This window comes from Psammomys obesus, unplaced genomic scaffold (genome assembly GCF_907164565.1).
Source record: "Psammomys obesus unplaced genomic scaffold, mPsaObe1.curated_primary_1811, whole genome shotgun sequence".
In the NCBI taxonomy this organism is placed as follows: domain Eukaryota; kingdom Metazoa; phylum Chordata; class Mammalia; order Rodentia; family Muridae; genus Psammomys; species Psammomys obesus.
Genome location: NW_026596095.1, coordinates 15,303,843 through 15,329,646, shown reverse-complemented (window position 1 = coordinate 15,329,646; position 25,804 = coordinate 15,303,843). Strand labels below are relative to the sequence as shown.

The 25,804-nt window shown below is 45.1% G+C and overlaps 1 protein-coding gene across 1 annotated transcript in view; it reads left to right on the top strand.

The window, feature by feature from the left end:
* Alpk1 (alpha kinase 1) overlaps positions 1 to 25,804 on the top strand; it is a 56,986-nt gene that overhangs the window by 18,608 nt on the left and 12,574 nt on the right. The window contains exons 3-8 of the mRNA XM_055628201.1: positions 15,978 to 16,176; positions 20,351 to 20,410; positions 21,637 to 21,723; positions 23,088 to 23,164; positions 24,162 to 24,257; positions 25,490 to 25,594. Coding sequence (XP_055484176.1) covers positions 15,978 to 16,176; positions 20,351 to 20,410; positions 21,637 to 21,723; positions 23,088 to 23,164; positions 24,162 to 24,257; positions 25,490 to 25,594 — 624 coding nt within the window. The remainder of the gene's footprint in view (positions 1 to 15,977; positions 16,177 to 20,350; positions 20,411 to 21,636; positions 21,724 to 23,087; positions 23,165 to 24,161; positions 24,258 to 25,489; positions 25,595 to 25,804) is intronic.

The window sequence follows — 25,804 nt, the reverse complement described above, 5'->3', positions numbered from 1 at the left end:
GCCCTCTACCTGGAAAATGTAGCTGGTACAATTTATTTCACTGTGCATTTGACTTTAACTGCTGTCATTATTGAAAAATTACATTCAAAGATAGGTAGAGCCAATTACACATGCTCATCTATGGTCAGCCCATCCAATAGCTGTGAGAATCCATCTCCAGCGCCGCAGAACTGGAAGAACAACCACGATGAAGAGTTCCGAGGGGAGGGCATCAGCAGTTCTGCTGCCGTACTTGCGCATGTCTGAGACAACAATGACAAGGCTGGTCTCAGCAACTTTAGACAGTAGAGGGACTTGGGGCCTTGACTACTAAAGCTCGAATCTGGTGCTGCCTGTTGTTAGCATGGAGGACACTGTAGGTTCCATTTCCCTGCATCTCTAAGAGCAGCAACAACAACCGGAAGCACTCTTCAGATTTTTTAAAAGAAGTGGATAACAAGGGATGCTTAGAATCATGTCCTGGGCTCAAGGAATGGACAAGAGGACTTGGCTTAGAGTCAAACAGAGTTTTTCTTCCTTTTTTCATGTTTATGTGTATGTTTTGTTTGTTTGTTTGTTTTGCCTGCATGTATGTCCGAATACCATGTGTGTGCAAGGCCTGTAGAGCACAGAAGATGGCGTCAGATTCCCTGGTACTAGAGTTACGTGCTGTTGTTAGCTACAGTGTGGGTGCTGGGAATCAGTACCCCTCCTCTGGAAGAACAGCAGTGCTAAACTTCTGGGCACAACTCCAGCCCTCAAGATAAGATGTTTAGAGCCAAGAGGCAAGACATTCAGAAGCTGAGATCAGAGTAATAGTCCTCTCACAGAATCACAGAGGAGTGAAAATATGACTGTGATGTGTTCTCAGAATTACAGATTAGCACGTGATGCCCCTCTTCTAAAGATTGCAAGTACCTGAAGGTTCAGGATTGCGCTTGTGAATCTGACAGGGTGAGGTCATGTCCTTTCAATATCATTACTTTTGTTTGTTTTTCAGGACACGGTTCCTCTGTGTAACAGACTTGGCTCTCTGTAGATCAGGCTGCCCTCAAACTTACAGAGATCCACCTGCCTCTGTCTCTGTCTCTGTCTCTGCCCCTGCCTCTGCCTCCCCAGTGCCCCCACCTTTTCAAGGAAGTACTTATCTATGAGAGAACCTCAGGTAGCAAGAATCTCATTATCAGACTGTCCCTTCCACAGCAGTGCACTGACAGCCAGTAAAATAGCTGATTCTGTTTGATCCAATGCCCTGGATTATCTACTAGACTATCTGTGAAGAAAGCCTGACATTTCCTTATCCTGACCTCGATATTTACTAATCATGTGGGTAGACTTAGTTTCCAGGAGACAAAAAAAAAAAGAAAGAAAAGAAAAGAAAGCCACCATCCTTTTGTCAGTCACATTAGATTCCATAATAGAAAATTTCTTTCCTTTTGATCAGTCTCGGTATGCTTCAGAAGAACAGCGTCTTTCTTCAGCCAGGTGGGGAGACTGGGCTTTGGATGAGAAAGACATAATCTTCATTAGGAAATCCCCTCTAGGAAATCTTCCTATTGCCTGCAGTCAACGTTAGGTCAGAATCCTAAACTTGAAGTCAAATATTATATTATTGTTGTTTGAAACTCTGGCATTAATCCATTTTATTTTATTTATTTTTTTCTTTTTAATTTTTATTTTTTTCTTATTAGTTACATTTTATTAACTCTGTATCCCAGCTGTATCCCACTCCCTCATTCCCTCCCATATTTTTTTTACATACCTGTCAGCAGGGAGAACCTTAAAATGTTCCTAAGTGAGGTAACGCCAGGCCATTCTTTCTTGGTTATGTCTTCAGTGTCTATCACCTCATACATATTCTGGTGAAGGAATGGATGAACTACCAGAGTCTTCTGTCCTGCATCCCTGGGGGGGGGGGGGGGGGCCTGGGCTTCGGTGCTGTGTGCCCATAGTGAGGAGGCACAAGGAGTGCGACAAGGAGGTCTTTCTGTGGCTGAGATTTCAGCTCCTCACCTGCTCTAGTCTGCCTTCTGTTGCTGTGTTTTTATCACAACACTCCAACTGAAAACAACGTGGAGAGAAAAGTGTCTATTGGTCCTACAGCTCAGAGTCTATTAAGGGGCGAAGCCAGGACAGGAGGAACTGAAGGCAGGAACTGAAGAATAGGCCACAGAGAGCAAAGATGCTTAGGAGCTCACTCCCACCCCCATCCCACCCCCCAGCGCCCATCTAGCTTTCTTATACAACCCAGGCCTTATTTGCCTAGGGATGGCACCGTCCTGACTGGGCTGGGCCCGCCTATATTTACCATCAATCAAGAAAATGCCTCACAGACGGGCCCAGCAGCCTATCTGAGGACAGCAACCCTGCAACTATGGCTAACTTTTCCCTGGCACGTCAAGTTGATTGTAGAAGCTAGTTCTAGGCAAAGCACTTCGTCCACTGATGTGGACCTTTGGTTTTACTTTCTATATGGTTATTTCCAGTGGACAGACCTCTATATAAGTACAATTTTCCCGAGGACCTGGAGGAATTTTCACAGTTAAAAACTCTAGTTTCTCAGGCTCTTTAAGGGATTCTGTTTGAATCACATTAAACTCCACATTAACATAACAAATAAACATTTTTGGGACTTTCTGGCCAATGGTAGAAGTCCATACTTTTAAGTTTAGCTTTCTTTCTTTCTTTTCTTTTCTTTTCTTTGTTTTTTTTTTGCTTTTTTTTTTTTTTTTTTTGACAGAAATTAGAGTGGAACCCAGGCCAGGGCCCCATGCATGCTGGGATGAGCTCTAGCACTGAGCTGTGACCCTGCTGTTATTTATTTATTTCCCTTTTTATTGTACCCAGGTCTTGCACATGCTAGGTGAACTCTCTCACACTGAGCTACATCCCTAACCCTCAAAAGCCCATTTTTTCAGATGCCTACCTTGAAATATATATATATATATTTTTCTGTCGTCCTTATTGTATGCTTTGATCTTCATTTACTTTTTAGTTTTATCCCATCCCTGAAATTTTTGAACCACCGGTAGTTTTAATTTTATCTCCTATAACAAAGAAATCATGATCTAAAAGCTGAGGTATCACTGGCTAACCATATATACATACATATGTAAAAAAAATCAAATCAGCAAAACGACTGGAGAGCCGTGACCTAAGTCAGCTTTCACACTTAAGCTTCTCTTAAGCATCTACAATACAGCTGTGAACTACCAAAATGCCCGGTGTTCACATCAGTGTAAATTAGAAGCTTTCTATGGGAAAGTAGGAAACAGACTATCAATAAACACTATAAAGGCAAAAATGCCAGAGTCCTAGGACAGTGAGTGTTAGAAGAACTTTATCGAAGCCTTTCTAGAAAGAGGGTCTGGAGCTGAGGCCCCATGGGGGAGGCCTGGGACCTCCAAAACAGCTGCAGTACAGATGGGAGCAGCCAGTACTAACGCTCAAAGGTTCGGGGTTGGCTTGTTCTGGAGGCAAAGCAAGGAGGCGGGAGAAGAATAAGAAGTGATGCGAACTAACTAGGTCAGTGGAATAATAAGACGGATTTACAGACAACACCTTATTTGCACTGATAGGTTTAAATTCTATTTTTTTTTTTTTTACATTATTTGCGAGCATGTGCATGGCTGCCTGCCTGCCGCAGCACGCGTGTGGAATTCAGAGGACATCTGCAGGATGCTGGTGCTCTCCTCTGCTGTGACACTCGGACCATCTAGCTTGTCAGCCAGTGCCCTCCACACCAAGCTGGCTCACCATCCCTAGGTTGCGTTTTAAATGTGATGAGAAGCCACGCTGAAGTGGGAGCAGGAAATCAGCGTCACTGAGGGTGTGTTTTAAAGGGCTCCTTTAGATGAACGGATGAGGTGTAAGCCAGAGGGAGAGGGACTTGGGTGGAATGGCAGGGATTCCACCTACTCCTCCCCAGGCCAAATGACAGTGGCTGGCCCCACAAAGGCTGTCTTGAGAAAACAAAAACTTAAGATTTTTTTTTTAATGTTTTAAAGGTTTTTCTGATTTGGATTTAACAGCCACAAACATGGAATCAGAACTGCAAGGTTATCTATCTTGATCCCTAAGGTCCAAACCAGCATGTGAGGGAAATTTCCATTTAACACGGTGTTTTGTGTTTATTCTTTGAGAATTTCACATAGGCATACAATGTATCTCGTTCGTATTTCACCCCAACCCTGCTCCACCATCTCCCAGATGCCCCCATGTCTCCCTCCTAACTCCCGTTTTTTCTCTTTTGTTATTACTTTCTTTTACAATCCACTCAGTTCAATTGGGTCTTCCCATGGGTACGTGCCAGTGGGGGCCATCCATGGAGCATGACCAGCCTACCAGGGACCACACCCTTGAGGACAACTGACCCCTCCATCCTCAGCAGCCATCGGCTGTCCTCAGTGTGTCAGCTCTGACTGGGGTGCATGTGTCCCATGCCAAAATGGTGTTTGGCTTGATCTTGTGTCGGTCTTGTTGAGGCAGCCATGTCTGATGTGAGGTCACGAGTACAGCTGATCTGACATAGCTAGGAAAAAAAAAAACAAAACAACTGTTTTGCCCCAGTCTTCCTTGACCGCTGGCTCTTAAAATCTTCGCGCCTGCTCGTCCGTGATTCTCTGAGCCTTGCAGGCAGAGGTGTGACACAGATGTCCCACTGATGGACGTGCAGTCCTCAGACACTTATTCTCTCTGTGTTGACTAGCTGAAAGGCTTTGTACTAACCACTGTCTACTATACTGTGCTTCTGTACTTACTGAGACGCTGTTCACAACAGCCCAGGCATAGAAGCAGCCTACACGCCTGTCGGTGGATGGATGGATAAAGAAAATGTGTTGTTCGGATGTGTACTATTTAACATGTATAACATACCACAGCTACATTATATGTACTATAGACACATATGCAGAAGGAAGTTTTACTTCACCCCATGAAAAAAGAATGAAATTGTGTCATTTGTAGAAAAGTGGCTGCAGTTGGAGACTGTTGTGTTAAGCAAACTAAGACTCTGAAAGACAAACAGCACATTGTTCTCTCACAGGCAAAAGCTAGATTTACATGACAGAAAATGTGGTACTTGTCTATCTGAGTCATTCTTGCAAATCTTTCTTATTTTGCTTAATATGATGACGTGTGCTTGTGTGCCTTAGTATGTACGTGCATGCATGTGCATGTGTGTGTGGTGTGTGTGTGTGTGTGTGTGTGTGTGTGTGTAGTACCAAAGCAGAGGAGGGCCTATTTAAGGGCAAGAAAGTTATCAGCAAGAACGGAGAGAGTGGGATGAGAGAGGGTCGTGGGCAGATGTGAGTGTGTACAAGGTACAGTGTATAAAACCTATATGAAAACGCCGTGGTGAAATCCATTATTTGGTACTCAAACTAAAAAAAAAGAAATTAGTTTTTTAAAAACATCATGAAGGTTAGTCCTGAGCAAATGAGTGAATGGAGTGTTATCTCTGAGCGGGCAAAGCAAGGATGGGGACGAAACAGGGACGTTCTGTTTTAAGAGAATGAACTTTCAGCATGGACTCAGAGTCTGAGCCCAGCTCTTTGGGGCAGCTCCCTATACAAAACTGAACTGCAGAGAAGAGGCTACGGGGTGTAAATGTGTGAGTCACCAAGAGAGACGTAGGTGAGGCCATGAAGATCCATGGGAAGGGAGCTAGAGAAGAGCAGCTCCCGAAGACACTGAAGCTGGGGAAAGAGTGGATAGAGCAAGGAAAAGTCACAGATGAAGCAGAAAGGAAACCAGAACGGTCCTATCAGACATGCATAAAAAATAAAGGAGAAAACATGCGGGCTCAACCATGTGCCTGTAGGAGCATGGGTAAGATGAAGATCAGCAGACATCTATGAGACTTGGAATTTATTGGTGACTCTAAGAGAATGGGCCGAATAGTGTTAAAGATGAGAGTTATGGAATAAAGAGAGTTTGGAGATGTGGAAGGAAAGAGCAGGATAGATGACTCTTGAATTTGGCACCACTGAAAGGACACGAAAAACAGGCCAAATGGCATCCTTTCTGCAGGCAGAAGGCACCTCACGTGGTGAGTGCCTGCTGTAAGTTTGTTTCAGTCCATTTTCTGTTACTATAACTAAATACCACAGACTGGGTAATGAAGGTTCTACAGATCCAAAATCAAGGCATCACATGGCGATCGCCCTTTTGATAGTGAAGACTTGGTGTAGAGTCCCAAGTTGACATAAAACAAGATCATCAAACACACAGGGGCTGTGGGCAAGTGAGACCAGTGTTGCAGATGAATCATCAGTGTGATTATTGAAAATTATGAAGATTTATAGCTGGAATCAAGACACCTACAGTCCAGAGACAACTGAGCAGCTCCATATCTCCCGTTGATCCGAGCTGAGGAAGAGGGGGCGTGGCCAATCAATGTGTTCTGTAGACACTGAGAAGCAGAAAATCTCAACAACTATTTTTCACAGGAATCTGCATTTTCCATTGGAGAAATGGGGAGTTTGTGACTGTTGATGGGGCCTGGGCGTGAGTCTTAAGATGTGTCCAGTTTTCTTTTCTCCCTATGAGAGACCAGCGTGGAGCTGACCATGTTTGTTCTTCCCTTGACCTTCCGTAGTCCATTTTGGTGGTTTCCACTCTTACTCTCTCACTGTTACACAACCATGCTGGCCTCCATCACTTTTCATTTGTTATTATTTTGATAATTCCTCACCTCAGAACTTGCCCCTCCCCACTTTATATCTTCCCCTTCCTTTTTTCCTCTATTTTCCAAATTGCTATGCCACGATAATTTTCCTCCACACTGCTCCGGCCAATTGAAGCGCCAGATGGCACAGAGGCCCCTCGCCCAGCCCCCTTGAGAACAGCTGCCATTGTCATTGCTGTGAACACATCGTGGCTTTGAACTCGTAGCTGGGATCCAAACTTGAGGCTCAGAAACTGGGAGGGGCTGCTCTGCAGCCACAGCCCTTAAAAAGACAGGGCTCGTTAGCATATTTTCAATCTTCTGTGTATCGAAATCTCATTGTGGAGTTTAATTCCCCCCCCCCCGCCACCCAACTTGGCTTTCTAGCCATGAAGTTCCCTTTGTGCCTTCAACTCAATTAGAATCCCGTATTTCCCATCCCGCAAACAGATGTGGAAACACAACTCTGTGTTTGTGGGCTGCCGGCACGTGTATGTTTGTGCAAGCAAGTGTGAGCCTGTCGCCTTAGGAATCCAGTAAATTCTCTTTGCCCTCTCTAAGTCCTTTATTTAAACACGGTCACTCAGGAAGAAGGCTACGGTTGCTGTCTGCTCGATCTTCCCTTGAAGTCAGCCTCTGAGGAAAGATGAAGGAGTAGAGCTCTCATTCGTTTCTGAGCATAATATTGCTGGGTTCGCAGCAACATGGAAATTCTGTTGCTATCGCATATGATCATAATTTCAAGTCCCCAGAGATGACAGGTTTGTCATGGGTCTAAAAACCCAAACAACAACAACAACAACAAAAATCCATATTTGTGAACCAATATGCATTTCAAAAGCACTATTCTATTTTAAGCCATGGTTTGGGATTGTGTGTGTGTGTGTGTGTGTGTGTGTGTGTGTGTGTGTGTGTGTGTGTTGTTTCTTTTTCTTTTCTTTTTGGGAGGTGGGGAGGGCAAGGGGCTCCCTTTCATGTTAATCTAATTGTGCACAGCCCAGGCACATTTTACCAGGCAGGGAGATTCCTTAGTGTCCCTTCCCTACCATACACTCTGGCCTCTTTCATTCTCTCCTTCTCATGTCAGAGAATACGGGGCCCCCACCCCACCCTGCGCCTCCCTCCCTCTGGCCTACATGGTGGGGAGATTCCCAGAAGGGTGATGTATTCTGCCTCTCTGCTGAGGAATGTACTGTCCCCTCACTTGGCAGCAAATGAAAGTGGGTATTAATTTCTGTTAAGAGGGGATAGAAACAGAGCCGGGCAGCAAGAACCACGCCACCCAAATCTGCACGTAGGTCGCAGCATGCTGCCTCTTCAAAGGAGGGAGGCAGAGAAAATGAAAGCCAAGAGGAGAGCCTTCTGACTTGATGTCCCTGTACTCTGCCTCATAGGTTTTGGTTAGAGATGCGAGAGATTCGGGCCCCCGAACGGAGCTAAATTATGCAGCTGTGGGGACGTCGGGGGCCTCCAGAATAGGATGCTTCGTTTAGATTTTGCACAATGCTATTGAAGTGCTTATTTTCCTCCTGAAGAGACACAAACAGATGCAAACTTCTGTAAACACTTTAGAAATGAATTCAGTGAGTTTGGCCTCTCAGCGGTGCTCAATAGCTGACAGAAAAATGTCTAATTAGTGCAAGTGGAAATAATAGAGCCACTTGGATTCCTTCCATCCTCCTCCAAGTCTCGTTCTCCAAGAAACTCAAAGGCCCTTTTGTCTGGCAGGTCACCCTCTCTCGGGCTTTTGTGCTTCAATCTATTAAGAGTAGAAGGGGAGAAAATAAATTAGGCAATGTTCCCTGCTCAAATATATGGCGTGTTCGTGCGGGATGCAGAATGCGCCTACAGGTGCTGGGGGAGGGGCGCCCCGGTTGGTGACGGAAAAAAGAAAAAAAAAAAAGCAGTGCGCACGCGCATGGGAGTGCTGGAAGGGTCCCTTTGAAGAACTAGCTTCCCACTTGCTCCATAAACACAGAGACTGCGTGCCTTCCTTTCTCTTTCCCAGTCTCAGCATTAGTCCTCGGGGTCGGTGAAGGGACGAAGAAGATGAAAAGACATGAGAGGTTTTACGTTTTCCAAGAGAAAACTAGATTCGACCCATCATTTCTGTTTGAGTATTGAAAATTTCACTGAGGCTTACACCGGTGCAGGGCAGGGGGGGGGGGGGCTGCCTTTTCGGTGGATTTATAAATTATCACACAAGAGAGTGGGTCTGAGGGACAGATTTCTTTTTCCCCCCTCGTGGTGGTCCACATCATTTATTAAGCAGCCACACTGGGCTGAATGCTTGAAGGAGAATTTCCATTGGTTCTGAAACAGCCCTGCAAATTGCAGTTATCTGCGTTTCTAAGATGAGGTCAGAGGGAGGAGGGAAAGTCATTTGCCCTGGCCAAAGACTTTTGCCAGGGAAATAAATATAGGGAAATAATGCAAGCTGAGACACACCTCTGTTGGTACAGGATTCACCTCGAATGCATGAGGCCCTGTGCTTCGTCCCAACACCACAACAAACAAAAGAGCCCCAGATAGCTGTGGCTTCACCTCAGGAATTATATTTTTTTAAGCTTTGACTTAAATGGTTTCTTTTGTATCTTTCATTTGCATACCTGCTTTTTACTCTGCTCTCGGGAACATTATACAGTAGAGCTGTGGTAACTGCCTGTCCTTTGGGGATCACTGTCTGTGGACCGCCCGTGTAGAAGGTGCTCCTTTGGTAACTGGTAACGTCACTTCGTGCCAGTCTCGTAAATTTTACCTTATTGGACGGTGGATGGTTTGTGGATTTCTTGAGTTTTGTTCTACGAAGCAACTCGATTCTTTCGAAGCCAGCTTATGAACCTCCAGAGTCTGGCAAAAGGTCTGTTCCTCTGAGGCTAACTTTGTCTCATTTCTAAAGCCGGAACTTCCAGAAATCGCTGTTCCGTGCTCTGCGAAGGACAAGACTTACAGAAAGACAAGCTGTTTGAGACCTGAACAGGACTTGAGCTTGGATCCCTAGCATCCATGCCAAAAGCCAGGCCCAACGGTGTGCGCCTGTAATCTCGGCACTAAGGAGGCGGTTGGTTAGCAGGGAAGGAACAGGATCCCTTTACTGACCACTGCACAGAACTGAGCTGCAGATTGAGTGAGAGACCCTGCCTCAAAAAATAAGGTTGAGAGCAGGGAGGAAGATAACTGATCTAGGATATTGAACTCTGGCTTCCACATAGGCACACAGATGCACCCACACCTGTACCCACATGAACACACATGAAAAACATACCCGGGCACACATGAAAAACAAATGTGTGAACACGTACAGATGCATACATAGGCACACAAAGAGGAACTGTACTTCTATGCTGACGTCAGCACCATTCACAACAGCAGAGAAGGGATTAACCTAGATGAGTGTTGATGAACAAATGAATGAACAGCATGTATTATGGGCATACAGAGGCATGTTTCCCACCCTTAACAGTCGGATGAGGGTGAAATTTGAAGGAATCACACTAAATGTAGTGTCATAAATTAGACCAATGCTGCGTGATTCCACTAGATATATAAACCAATCAAATTCTTAAAAACAGGGATAGGTGGTGCTTTTCAGCAATGGGAAAGTTGTTAAATTTGTTCTTTCAAATTCTCAAGGTCGGGGTTGGGGATTTAGCTCAGTAGTAGAGCACTTGCCTGGCAAGTGCAAAGCCTGGGGGGGGGGGAGGGTGGACCAAAATATCAAGTTCTCAAGATTTTAAAAAAAAAGTTTGTCTTCAGCATAACTGAATTTTGCACTTTAGAATTGTGGGAGTGAATGTTAAGAGAGGCTGACTCCTATTTGGTTCCAATGCATTTGCTTTGTAACTTGAAAAAAAAGCACGTAACCTTGCACGAGGGTTTTTCAGAAACCAGATGTTGCTGCAAAGATGAAACTCACTGTTACTGATGAGGAAAGAGTGAGGACCACAGCTGGAAGGCAGCCTGCCTCTGAACCTGGGCTCCTGCGGTTCTGCTGCAACTGTCTGAAGGGTGAATGGGCTCCGAGGGAAGGAGAAGGTGCGGACCTAGGGATGCAGTGTGCCCTGGCGTGCTGAATTGGAGTATACCACCGAGCACCCTCCAAGGCACAGAGAAGTGAGCAAGCTGACAGATCGAGAACTGTTCTGAGCAAGCTATGAGGGGTTTGGTTCCCAGCACACACGGCAGGTGCCTCACAAATGTAACGCCAGTTCCCAGAGATCTGATGACTGTTTTGGGCTTATTGTGGGCACCTGCATGTGTGTGATGCACAGGAACACACACACGCGTGCACACGCGCATGCACACATAGATAGCAAAATAAACACTTCTTTCCATCCTGCAGCAACAGGCAGTTTCTCTCTCCGTGTCTTAGTTCAGACGGAGAGGTTCATTTTCCCATGGTCAAGGTCATGTGTCACACGACTCTCAGGTTTACCACACTCTAGTGGGGCTGGGGTTGGAGCCAAAGACAGGGTTGCTTCAAAGATAGGGACATGGACTATGTTGACTTTTAAGAGAAAGGTAGTGTTACTACTGTTGTGCTCTGTGAGATCAACCAACGAATAATCTCTCTTCCGTTCCTAGATTCTGAGAAAATTGGTAAATGTTTGGCCAAAAACATTGTGTGTGTGTGTGTGTGGTTTATGTGTGTGTATGTGTACTCTCTACCTTATTCTGTTGAGATAGGTTCTCCTACAAAGCTAGCCATTCAGCCAGGCTAGGCTGGTTAATCAGTGAGCTCCCAGAATCTACCTGTGTCTGTCTCCTCTTCACCCTCCATGCTGGGGTTACAAGTGAACATAGCCATATCTGGCTCTTTTGTGAGTGCTGAGGTTCCAGACCCAGACCCCCATTGCTTTCACAGCACGTGCTCTTAGTAGCTGAGCCATCTCCTCAGTCCTAGAGATTAAATATTACCTTTAATCTCGACAAAGACCAGGTTGGAAGATAAAGATTCCTATTAGAGCATGGGAGATCCGCCCTATGGCCTACATGATCATGTAGACTTCCATAGTCACAGAAATTGCCTGGCCAACCCGAACATCCCCTATAGGGTGGCTTGCTAGATGGTGAGACTTGGTGTAGAGAAGACCAGGAAGGGGTCTCTTTCCTTTAGACTGTTTGTTCCAAAAAGAAAAGGGAAATTAGCGAAGACCCCAGTTTTTCTTACTAAACATTCCAGTAAGAGTTATTGTGCCTCCCATGCAGGAGGATAAAGAACTAGAAGCCAGAAACGCCATGATCATTGACTTCCTGTAACAGGAAAGGAAACATGAAGACAAGGTAAGATGTTTGTAAGTTAATAAAAAAGGAACAGGAGAAGGAAAGATAAAGACAGAGATTTTCTCTGCTAAAGATTGCCGTCTCCTTCACAATAAGAGCAATAAGGGCAGCTAGAGATTATCATTCTCTCTCACTGTGAAAGAAGAGAGCAATTGTGCTGTCGTTAGTAGGCACTACATGAATGCCAATACAGACACACACACACACACACACACACACATGCACGCACGCGCGCGCACACACACACACACACATGTGCACACTGCATGTTCTACGCATAAATTTGTTTTCTATGCAATGATCCTCATATGGAAAGTAAAATATGAATCAGAAATCAAGCCATGTAAATAAATACCTTAGCTAAAACTCAGCATAGACAAAGGAAAAGTTTAGGCCTTTTTACTTAGTGATTTGCAAATTGTTTTGGTCAGCTTTCCATCACTCTCAGAAAATAGAGGAGAAATGACTCACAAATAGGAAAGGGATGTTTTGCTTCACAGTTTTGAAGGTTCTACTCCACAGTCCATCAAATCTATTGCTTAGGGGCCTCTGGTGGACATGGTCAACAGCAATGACTGTGGACAACTGTCCCACTCTTGGCCAGAAAAAAAAAAGGAGGTGAGGATGGTCCCACAGTCTTCCTCACGGGCACATCGCCAGTGCCACAAGGACATCCCTCTAAGCCCCACTGCCAAAAACACGCTCTAGCACTTTCCAGGCCTCCACCCAGAAACCAAACCTTTCCTGAATAAGTTTTGGAGAGAGTTTCAACATGCAGACTGCAGCTCAGCGTTGGGACTCCGCAGAGACGTTGCTGTGAGGGGGCTGGCAAGCAGAGAGCACTTTCAGTGAGAATGCCCCTTTTCCTATTATTGACAAGGGGGAAAGTCTGGGTTATCCTACATGTAAATACATCATCATCGTCGTCATCATCATCGTCGTCATCATCATCATCATTATTATTATTACATGTGTGTGCTGTGTGTGTATGCCCACAAGGAGGCATTGGATCTTCTGGAACTGGAGTTAGGTAGAAGCTGTTGCAAACTGTCTCATGTGGGTCCTGGGGACTCAACCTGGGTGGTCTGCAAGAGCAGCACATGCTATTAAGTGCTAAGCCATCTATCTCTCCAGCCCTGGCATGCCCTGAATCTAACTGAAATGACTGCAGGATGGACAGAAGGAGGAGCTGAGAGAGTTTGTCAGACTACAAGCTGCAGGCCACAAAGAACAAAAAGTCATTCTGTTGTTTTTATTTTGTTATATTTTGGATGTTCTTTAAAACCTTAATTCAAACCTTGTCACCACTGTGAGGTGATGCCACACCTTACCTACAGCCCAACCAATCCAGACTGCTCCCATGGACAGCCCTGCTCTCCATCTTGTGTTTTCTCATCCTTTTTTTTTCTCTTCACAGCCAGCGTGTAGGCTCCATGTGAATAATGGGTGCCTGGCTTCCCTAAGTTTTCATTGTAGGAAAACGTCTTCGCTCGTGTCCACTGAACACTGCATTTGGTACCTAGACTTCCTGATGTAAGGTGTAGGCACTTGGCCAAAGAGCTGGTCCTTTTTCTTTCTGGCTGGTATGACTGCTGCCAACATCCTCTAAGATGCCTCAGGTTCTGAATTAGGACTGAACTCTTTCAGCGTGGTCAGCAGCTACAGCAATCCTGACCACATCCATGGTGCTGGCAAGAGTAATTATCAAGGAATTGGCTTCTTTCAGGCCCCCCTGGCTTCCTTAAGGCAGAGCTAGCCCGAGAGCTTGGTTGAGCTGCACCTGGCTCTCCCATATTCACACTCAGCTCCTAGGGCCAGCTCGAAACTCAATGTCTCTGAGCCTCCAGGTTTCCCTTCTGTAAATAGCTGTGGACTCTGCCTAGGGCTGGGGGATTGCTGTGGCAGCTGGGTGTGTTAGTCACAGAATGTCCTTAGTGCTGTGCCTCATGCCTAGTTCTGTGTGTCAAGGGTTAAGACTACTGTGAGGAAAGCAGTGCCGAGCGTGAGGTCAGAGATCTCTTGACAGTGCTTCTCAGGCTTCATGTGGGAGCAAAAGTGCCTAGAAAAGACCTAGGTGGGTTCGGTTCAGAAGATGAAGAGAGTGTTAGGCGATATAGCCACTCATGCCGAGTTCGTGTGTCCATGAGACCACGGGAGCTTTAACCATTAACACCGTAACATAGGTGCCCTCGACCTTTCTAATGCTGTGAGCCTTTAATACAGTTCCTCATGTGGTGGTGCCCCCAACCATAAGAATGTTTTCATTGCTGCTTCACAAATAGAATATTGCTACTGTTATGAATCCTAAATGTAAATACCTGTGTTTTACCATGGTCTCAGGCAACTCCTATGACAGGGTCACTTGACACCCCCACCCCCAAGTGGGTCACAATCCACTTGTTGAGAACCACTGCTCTAACAGCTGACAGAGTGATAGAAATTCACTCTATTTTATTTTATTTTTAAAAGAGGGCCTCTAGCCCAGCTGGACCTCCAACTTCCCATGTAGCCAAGGACACCATTGAACACTGGCTACCACATCTGGCTTATGCAGGGCTGGCGATCAAACCCAGGGCTTCTTCTGTGCTGAGAAAGCTCCACCAAGTGAGCTCAAGCCCTTATCTTCACTTCTCACTCATGTTCCACTTTCGAGGCATGATTTTCTTTTCTCCCCTTTGTTTATAAACATATGCGTGTGAATTATATTAACAGGATAATAAACATCAAATTCGAATTTTGCTCTAATGTACTTTCTTAATCAGAACATATGTAGTAGAGGTGGGTGTGAGGGCACCTATAAGTAATCAGAATACTTGGGAAGTTGAAGCAGGGAGGAAGGATCAGGGGTTCAAGCCAGCTGATGTCAAGTATATGCATTTAGTCTGCCCAGAGCCTCTTCCTGTTGGACCAGCTCCTGCCACAGACCAGTAGGTGCTGGATCATTCCACTTTCATTAGGAAGGCTTCTTTCTGCAGGAAAGGATAGTTCAAGCGAGCGCCAGGTCAAAACGTGCTCAGTCCTAAGTGGGACAACTACCACCAAAGCTCTGGAATCATTTCAGAAGGAGGAAGAAAGATTGTAAGAGGCAGAGGCAGTGGCCATCTGCCGTGAAACAATGTTTGCTGGACACGGCAGTGCTGTGGCAAGTCTGAGTGCAGTGCACCACAGCTGTGACTACAAACACGAGGCCTGCACGTGATCAGCTAGGTGTAATCCCAGCATGCATGAGGAAATGGGGGTGCTGGCAGTGGATGGCTGTTGGGGGACAGAGATCAAGTTTTCTTCAGGGATTCAGTCCCTGACCACGCCCCAGGCGCAGGACAATCAGACTCAGTGGACAAGCGGATTCAGTGGCTTAACAGGAAGGGCCTGTGAAGGAAGAGGGGGAGGGGGAGACATTGGAGGAGGGCAAAGGGCAGATGTGATCAAAACACATTATATGCATGTATGACATCTTCAGTCTCTCTTTGCGTGTGTGCAAAAATGAAACTACGTGTTACAAATGTGAAATGTTCTCACTGATATAAGGATGCCTAAACCAAGGCGGCCAAGAACAGTACATCTAGTGTGAGCGATCCCATTAATGACAGAGACAGGGCAAGAGCAAGAATCAGTTACTGTCTACGTGTGCACAAAAGGGATCTCACCTAAACCCTTATCTTGGAGACAGAGAGGAGAGTGGAAATAAATCTGTAAGGGGGGGAGGGGGAACGGGGTATTGTAAGTTTGTGCCCCACTTTTATATTGTTTTAAATTAACAGGAAATACGCACTTCTCGCCAGCAGTCTTAGATAGAGGAAGGGGTGAAGTGCACCAAAGACAGTATTATTTTATCAACCGAATTGAACTTTTCCTTAATTATTTTTTTCCTTATGATTTTTTTTTCTTTCACTTTAACTAAAGTATGCTTCTCCCCGTAGCTACAGCCTTGGTTGTTGTCTTAATTGAAAATACCTAGATGGCTAGGCTGGGTCCCCGCCCGGACGGGCTTCTTCGGGGGGCCGGCGGTGTTGTCTGGTTCATTGTGTCCTGTGGCTGGCTTCTGCAGGCGGCCTTGCGAGCCTCCATCCTCGTCCAGGACTGCGCCGTGGCCGCCGCTATTGTCTTCTTGATGGACCGGTTCCTGTACGGACTCGACGTCTCGGGAAAGCTCCTGCAGGTCGCCAAAGGCCTGCACAAGTTGCAGCCTGCCACGCCGATCGCCCCCCAGGTGGTCATCCGCCAAGCCCGGATTTCGGTCAACTCAGGTGGGCTCCGTCCCTTGGCGCCGGCTGGTCCCCGGCCCGGCCCGCTCCCAGCTACTTGACCTCTCCCGGCGCCCGCGGGCACCGGCGGGTGCCACCTCTGCCGCCCCAGCCCGCGCTGCCCCTGCGCCCGCCTCTCGGCAGGCACAAAGGCCTGGCGTAAGGGGTTTCAGAGCCAAAAGCAGTAGAGAAAATTGTGAAAGGGTGTGGAAAATACTAATTGGAGCCTTTGTCTGCTAACAAATCTGTCCCGCTGCTTTCAAACAGGGGCATCTGAATTGCTATACTTCTGACCAAGAGCCTTTAAAAAGCAGATTAGAAATCGACTCTTTTCTCTTAGCTCTCCTGTCTCCTTTCTGTAGGGCCACTTGACTAAGGCAACAATGGAGCTGACAGCCCACTGAAGCAATTTGAGGGTTTTTCATCACTGAGAACACCGGTACAGTACCTGATTAGGGCTGAAAGTATCTTTTTTTTTCCCCCCCTGTCACTTTGGATGAAATGAAAACTGAGGCTGACAGGCCAACTTAAGATGTAGAAGGGGAGTAGGGCTGGGGTGGGGGCTGGGTGTGTGACAGCGGGACCCAGCTTCCACACGCGTCTACGATTGTTTGAGTTACCCATCCTCTGTGAATTTAGAAACAAAGTGCAGTGAAAGTATGTTTTTGAAACCAGAAGTCGAATCACCCCTCTCAGAGACAACCAGCCCCCTCCCCACCCCCTCTTTTTTTGGCTTGGTTTCAGCTCTTGCTAATATTTTAGTCACCCTGATCTGTAAGATGTTAAAGTCTCTTTACTTCATTTCTTTTGAATGGGACAATTTAGTAAGTATACTAAACGGGACAATTGTTCGATGAAGAGGGGACAGATCTAAAATAGCATGGGAGAAAACGGGCTTGTGGAGAGTCCAGGTCGGGACTGGGATCCTGCTCAGTGTAGAGCCCCTTGGCCGCTCCAGCCCCCAGTCGATCCAAGCACCGCAAAAGCTCAAGCCTACTCAGGCAAGCTCTAACTGTGCAGAAATTGTGCCTGTGTCTCCTTCTTGACTTTTCCAGAGTAACTCTAGAGAAAGCTGAACATTGGGGAAATGGCTCCCTTCAGATGTCCCGAAAGCATTAAAGGTGTTTGGGGCTTGAGGCAGATCTAGCAATAAACGTGGCTTCTGGTGGTACCCGATGGTGGGTAACATGTGAAGAGAGGTGAGGGGTGATGAGTGCTGCATGCAACAGCAGAGTGTTAATGCAGGCTCCCATCAAGTTGCACTTGCGAGACAGCCAGCTTCCGTATTTTGCTGTGATGAGGTAAGGAAATAGAGGTCAGATGGTAGGCAGGTGTGTCCACAGTCTCTTTTTATATTTTTACACTTATTTTATTTATTTTTAAATTTTTATTCTTTTCATACGTTACATCCAGACTGAACACACACACAAGCGCTCGTGCACACATACGTGCATGCACTCACATAACACATGCACACACACACACACACACACACACGCACGCACGCATGTACACGCATTCCAAAATACATTCTAGATACCAAAATAGCAGATGTCGGGGAAACAAGAGAAAACACACTGGGCCTGCAGCTCAGCTCACTCAGAATGAGGAAGCAAACACTTCAAAGCACAATGGCAGAGAAAGTCACTGACTTCCGGTTCCAGAATAATGGACAACCAAGCCAGTACCAAACCTTCTCCCATTACAAACACGTAAAAGATTTTTAAGTGTTTGTGGCATAGTAAATGTTCTGAGCCAGAGCCTTAGACTACTGCTCACAACACACATCTTTTCGTCGAACATAGTCTTAAGGAAAGGGACTGTGGTTTGAATCCCTGTGCAGAGACCAAAGACAGGGCCACACAATGAAAAGCAGGTGCAGAAAGGTAGGATTCTTAAGGCTTTTAGACAGGCTGTGAAAGGAGACTGTGACTCCCCCAGCCACGGTGAAGAAGTTGCAAGGAGGCTTGCTGTCTGCCCAAGCTCTGGGCTAGAGACAAAGCATGCAAACAAATTTCCCAAAATAAATAAAAATCTAAATTTGTGCCAAAATGCAAGAGAGAAGTCTGAATTTACCTGAACCATCAGGCTAGGAATATCATCAGGTAAATAATAATAATAATGATAATAATAATAATAATAATAATAATAATAATAATAGTTAAAGAATGGTAATTTTTAGGTGCATGAGAAAACTAAATAAAAACTGTGCTGTGGGGGTAATAGCCACACACCAGGGCCTAGGATGCCCAAAGCAATATATCCTTGGTGGATGAAAACTTCTTATTAAAATTATAAGAAAAAAAAGAAATGGAGTATGTGAGGGAGCAATATTGTATACGAGAGACAGTAGGATTCAGAAATGAAAGAAAACAAACAGAAAAAGCAGAAAGACTCAGTTTTAAAATTAGTGTACTCAAAAGAATATGATGTAACAACAAAAGAAAATGGATTTACTAATTTGAAAAAAAAAAAAAAGTAAGTAAATCAGGCATACAAACTGACTGGATCAAGCCAATAATACTAACACCGGGGAGCTGAAAGTAGAAGGATCATTTTAAGGCCAGTCTGGGCTAGGAGAGCCTGTCTCAAAAACAAAACAAACAAACAAACAAAAATAGCAGGTGAATTGACAGACCAGTGTCACTGACAGCAATTAGTTACCAAGGGAGAATGACTCACAGACGAGCAGATCCCACAGTGCTGTTGGGTTTTTGTTTCATTTGCTTCATAGATAAAGTATAAAGAATTTAACCCTAAAACAGTGTCTCTAGCAGTGGTTCTCAGCCTGTGGGTCACGACCCCCACAGGGCTCATACATCAGATAGCCTTATATCAGATATTTACATTGTGATTCATAGCAGCAACAAAATTACAGTTAGGAAGTAGCAACAAAGATGTTTTTATGGTTGGGATATTAAAAAAAAAAAGTTGAGAACAGCTGATCAAGAGAGAACCAGTGAACCCAGAAGCTCACCCTATAGCTAGACTAGACCTCTGACATTTCATGGCTGACCAGGATGGCCAACTGCCAAAAGCTGTCATGGAGATCGTGGCAAGAAAATAAGGTGAAGTAAAGGGAAAAGTATTTAAAAACCAAGTAAACAAGTTTCAAAAGGTATGCAGTTGCTGGGCAAGTGACAATAGCGTTTTCTAAGTGCTCACTGTGGTTTTTATTCAGTTTCCCTTCCATCCATTCATGAAAGGGTTCGGTGGGTGGTGCTCCACAACTGGGGATGCTCGTTCTGTGCCCTCACCCAGGGGCATCTGCTGTATGTAATTCCTGGCCTGATGTTAAAGTGTGAAAGGGTGGAAAAGTGACACTGCACAGACTTAGATTCTTCAGTGATGAGGAACTATATTGAAAGGTCACAGCATTAGGAAGGCTGAGAACCACTGTTTCAGCCACTAAATCATCTCCTTCCCATGACAGTAATATTCAAATGAAGAGTAAAAGAAGGAGAGGGGGAGGGGCAAGTCTTGGAGACATTTGGAATAATGATATTGTAGGCCAAATGACCTGTCACAGGAAGGACAAGGAAAGAGGATGAGAGGGAGAAGGGAGAATTCAGACATGAGCACAAAGAGGTAGAAGAGGCCAGACTATGTGGGGCTTTGAGTCAACTGGAAGAGGGGGTGATCGAAGAACAAGTTATTGCATTTGCTGCTTATGAAAAACAGCAACCCATAGTCAAGGACCCTTCCATGTCGTAGCAACCAACAGAAATAAAACATCTTGAAAAAAAATAAAGATAGCTCCAAATCTGGAGAAATAGAGAGGGCTCTTGTGTAAATTGTGCTGTTCTTGGGCAACTGTAACCTTTTGTGGTACAGCTTTCACAGACAGAAGACATGCCGCCTTTTACTAGGGTTTGCCTCTGCTACCCAGCTTTCTCTGAATTGATAAACTGTGTCTATGTGTGTCTGTGTGTGTCTGTCTGTGCATATATCTAATTGTTTCTCCAGATAGTCTATAACTTCCCACTTTACCAATTCAAGAAATATATCTTTCTTTTTGTTTCATATATGATGTAGTTGTTAATTTAAATTTTAAATCTGAATATTTCCAAAAAAGGACATGGTCCCTGTAAAAATGCATCAATCCTAGAGCAGAAAGTATCGTTACATATGTGGATGTTTTGAACCAACGCTGTGATGTTCGCTTGCTTCTTCTCAGGGAAACTGCTAAAGGCAGAGTACATCCTGAGCAGCCTAATAAGCAACAATGGAGCGACTGGTAAGCATTTGAGTCAGCAAGTTTTTCCAAAACGTTGAACACAGTTTTCAGTGAACTTTGAGTTCAATGGACTGAGGTGCACTGGCTCCTGGTTCTTGAAATTTGTGGACAGCTCTAAGAGGAAGACAGGTTGTTGATGTGAATACTCACCACATGCCTTTTGTTTGTGGCCACAGCATGGCGTTCTCATATTCTGTCTTCTCTACTCTACACACACCAGGCAAAACCATGGACACACACAAGTACATAGCCCACACAAACCCACACATACACACCACAAGCACATACCTCACATACATATGCACACTCACACACTACACGAGCCCCCTACATATGTACATATACACATACCACACAACAAGCACGCTCTGCCTACATGCATGTACACATCACACACACACAGCAGCTAGAAAGGGGACTGTGTGACAGAACAGTGATGATCCTGACTCTGTTCCGTACCACTGACACTTCCATCCTTTTGCCACCCACTGGGCCAGTTGACAAAACAGAACAAGAAGAATAACAGAGTAGAGAGTACAGTGTGTAAGTGTGTGGAAATGTCACAGCAAACTCCCTACGTTGCAGAATTAATAGGTGTTAATACAAAACCTGAAAAGCCAGCCTGCTTTTCCACCAACCCCAACCCAACTTCTCAGAACTTTACCCGCCTCACAAAATGACCATCTCAAAAAACATTCAAGCCGATCACCACTCCCTTTACTCAGCCAAATGGCCAGCCTGGGTGTCAGCCTGGCTCTCCCAGTCAAGTCTCACAGCACGGGTAATGGATTCTTTCATAAGATTTGGGTCTGTGTGGAGTCATCATCTTCAGAATCCAAACTAACCCGTGTAGTTGGAACCAACCCTGCGGTCTGTGGGACACATACAGACAATGAGGTCACGCTGTGGGTAAGGTGACCCGGGGTAGCAACCTTTAAGACAATAGCCCTGAATCTGGGATCTGAGAGAAAGGACATGAACTCCCAACAAGCCAGAGAAGAGGAACCCAGGTAGGGATGAGGTGAATACAGACACATGAAGCAAGACACATAGACGAAGACCCTAGGGACAGTTGATAACACAGCTGCAGACCATGGAGTCATGGGGTTCGGAGCTGTCTCTCAAACCTAAGTCATGTGTGTTCACAAAGATATCTGTGAAAATAGATTTAGTTTACCGGGCCATTTTCTTATTGACTCAAGGCAACGTATTCCTTCTTGTTTCAGGTACCTGGCTGTACAGAAATGAAAGCGACAAGGTCCTGGTGCAGTCAGTCTGTATACAGATCAGAGGGCAAATCCTGCAAAAGCTAGGTACTGACATTAGTTACTGTCCCTCTCAGGGCTCACATGCGGAGGCTGGCTACAAGAAGTTACTGTGGAGCCTGACTAAAACTGTCACACACCCCCTCCCATAGTTGTCCTGTTGAGAAGAAAATGGCATTAGGATACCAGGAGCTGAGCGTGTCTGTGCACACTTGTGTAGCCTACTCTGTAGACTGAAGCCAGAGGATAGCCTGAACCAGGAGGCTAAGACTAGCCTGGGCAACATAGTGAGACCTAATGTTCAGAAAAAAACAAAACAGAACAAACCAAAACAAAACAACCCTCCAGGTGGTGGCGTACGCCTTTAATCCCAGCACTCAGGAGGCAGAAACAGGAGAATCTCTGTGAGTTCAAGGTCAGCCTGGTCTATAGAATAAGTTCCAGGATGGCCAAGGCTACACAAAGAAACCCTGTCTTGAAAAACAAACAAACAAACAAACAAAATCCCATAATTGTTTAGAAGATTAATAAGAGAAAATATTTTTCCTGTTTTGTTAGTGAAATTTACAGTTGTGAATTGTGGATATTCACTGACTTTGCTTCCTCATTCATTCCTTGGAGTACTCAAACTTTTGGAGCAAAATTTCCAAACCCTAATTAGACTAAAAGGTGAACTAAAGTATTTGAAATTTTTAATAAAATATCAACTGTCATTCTTATAGCAGAAATGACTGCAAAATGAGAGTGTTAGATACTGTGCTAGATATGTCAACTTGACCCAAGCTAGAATAATCAGAAAGGAGGATTGCCACGTAAGATCAAGTTGTAGGCAAGCCTATTGGGCCTTTTCTTAATTAGTGATTGATGCGGGAGGGCATGGCTCACTGTGGGTAGGGCCTCCCCTGTGCCAGTGGTCCTGGGGTCCATAGGAAAGCAGGCTAAGCACCCCATAAGGAGCAGGCCAGTAAGCAGCACCCCTCCAGGACCTCTGCATCAGCATCTGCCTCCAGGTTCCTGACCTGCTTGAGTTCATGTCCTGACTTCCCTCAGTGACAAACTGTAAGGTGGAGGAATAAGCCAAATAAACCCTTTCCTCCGCACATTGCTTTGCTTGTGGTGTTTCGTCAGAGCATCAGTAACCCTAATTAAGACAGATACCAAATATATAATTTTCACAGTTTTCTGATGACCTGGGAAAGTTATTAGTATACAACCAAGGGGAGAAAACAAATTGCTCTGTCAGTCTAATCTAACCTGAGTCTCCCTAACAGGATCCAATGATTCTTCCTAAAGTATTAGTTTTACAATTTCTCCCTACTTATTTGTTATTTATAATACAGGTAGTTATTAATTATCTGTACACTAAGTCACAGATGTTAATAGCTTATCTTTATTCTTCCTTTGTTTTTCAGGCATGTGGTACGAAGCAGCAGAATTGATATGGGCCTCGGTCATAGGCTACTTGACGCTCCCTCAGCCAGATAAGAAGGTTGTGTGCCTACAGGCAGCATCTGTTCTCCTTGCTTGTCTTCGGATTGTTGTATCTTTGCAGCACAATTTAACTTCATCATTTACTGCTCCTGTCTGAACTGTCTTAATTATTCTATACAAACAGAGGAGCAGGCACATTTAGTAACCTCTGTCTGTGTTACAGTTAGACTCTTGGCCGATGTTGGGTTTCTGTGGTAATCTCTAACTATCCAACTCTAAATTCAGGTCTCTGGGCCACTGTGTCTATTTTGTCACATATTTAACCTTCCCTTGGTTTGTGACAGAGCCAATGTGGCCACAATACTCAGGTTTAAAGTCATTTTCCGAGAGTTGAGGGAGCTGAAACCCTCTTTAATTGTTTTATGTTGTAGCATCTTAAAGAAACTAAGAATCAGCCCCTGCTTTGCTGTTGGTAATTTTGTTCTCTGTCATTTTTTAAAAAGATTATTTATTTATTATGTATATAATGTTCTGTCTGCATGTACACCTGCACACCAGAAGAGGGCACCAGATCTCATTGTAGATGGTTGTGAGCCACCATGTGGTTGCTGGGAATTGAACTCAGGACCTCTGGAAAAGCAGTCAGTGCTCTTAACCTCTGAGTCGTCTCTCCAGCCTTGTTCTCTGTCATTTTGTGGGACTGTCCTCTCATTATTTGAAGCCTCCATCTCCTAGAGCTCTGTCGCTCTGTCATCTCTGTGAGGCCTGTCCTACTTTACAACACAGAGAGTAGTATGAGATCTCTTCCTGAGCCAATCATTCAGGCCTATTAGGTGGACAAGTTAGTGCTGATAACCCATTAGAGCCACTTCAAGGTAGCCATGTTTCAAATCACCCTCCTACCCTGGGATGTGATGCTCCCTCAATCCTGGATTCAAAAGTATCTCCACTGTCATAGTCACAGGATAGTAACAAGCAGGTAGTTCGAGCGGAGTCATTGACTCTAGGCCATGAGATGAGAGAATTCCAGTCTGATTTGTTTGTTTTCCTTACAGGGCATTTCCACATCACTGGGAATACTGGCGGACATCTTTGTTTCCATGAGCCAAACAGATTATGAAAAGTTTAAGAACAGCCCACAAGTTAACTTGGTAACTGTCGTTTGTCAAAAATGTGGCTCTGAGTGTTATCCCCTGGACCCCTGTCAGTGCTGTTCTTGCTGCTGGTTACACCATCTCTTTCCCAGTAGAGTAGGCCTTGGAAGCAGAATCCCTCCTAGATTAATGGGAGCAGCTCTAGTGAGTCCTATCTATCTTTGTCATCCCAGGCTCTCACACTGACTCAGATTTACCCAGGGCCCTGGAAATATTCAAGTGGATGAATGATGGGATATCATCAGATAACTCTTAGTCCATTTATTTCCTTTCAACATGTACAAAATTCAGTATCTAAACTTGGTGATAAAAAGGAAATAATTTTAAAACATAAGACCCTGTACGGATGATAGGACATAACTCATTTGGCAGAGTGTTTTCCACATAAGTGTGAGGACCTGAGTTTGGTTCCCAATGTCCACATAAAAGCCAGACATGGTGGCAAGTCTTTGTAATACCAATACTGGGGATATAGGAGGAGCCTTGGAGCTTGCTAGTCAACCATTGTAGCTAATTTGTGAGCTCCAGGGCCTGAGACCTGTCTCAAATAAATAAAATAAAATGGTGGGCAGGTCCTGAGAATGACACCCACAGATAGACTATACATACCTGAACACACACACTAAAAATGTTTTTGTTGTTCACTTCAGATAATTGGCTCCATAGTCTTTGTCTAATATTACTGTTCTTTATAATAACTATGCACTGATCACATCTTCAACCCAATAGAACTTAATCTCCTTGCGGGCTTACTGTCTCCCATCTCCTCAAGTCTAGAACTGTGTCTGCCCCATGGAGGTGTCCAGTATATGTTTCCAGAACGAATGGATGAGTCCTCATTGGTGTGAAGCCTTAAAGACCCCGTGCCAAGAACAGCACAGGGATTGTCAGTCAGTCTGGGTGCCAAGTGTGCGGTTTCCAGGAAAAAGGAGCTGCTGCCCTTATTTTCCAGAGACTCATCTGATTTTCTTTCCTAGATGTTGCACGTGGTAAACCCTCGGGGTTATGGATACAGGATAGGGATGTGAGACAGGAGTCTAGGGGAAAGGATGTCCAGTGCTCTGGAGTCTATAGACCCACTTAGACACTCTCGGCACTGCTCTGACAGGTTCACGCTGAAAAAAAGAAGGGATGGCTCTTAAAAGAGAAGCAATGAGATGTCGCAGGCTTCATTTTACTAATGGAGACATAATAACTGCTGCATCGCTTTCTACCCTCTCTCCCCACAGGCTTTGCTCAAGGAGCTTGACCACCGTTTGTTGTCAGCTGCGGAAGCCTGCAAACTGGCAGCTGCCTTCAGTGCCTACACACCCCTGTTTGTGCTCACGGCTGTGGTAAATACAGGTTCTCCCGTGCAGCCAGTGGGAGGGATGAATCTAACCTTGAAAGTCGGTGCTGACTCCTCATTGGCAATTATGATAAGACCCCACAGGGTGAAAGGTGATGTTCGTCAGGATGACCACTTCCTGACAGCAGCTAAGTTACTTCAGGCCAAGCATGTCACGCTGTCCATGCCAGAGCAAGGGTTCCTAAGGCTGGCAGCA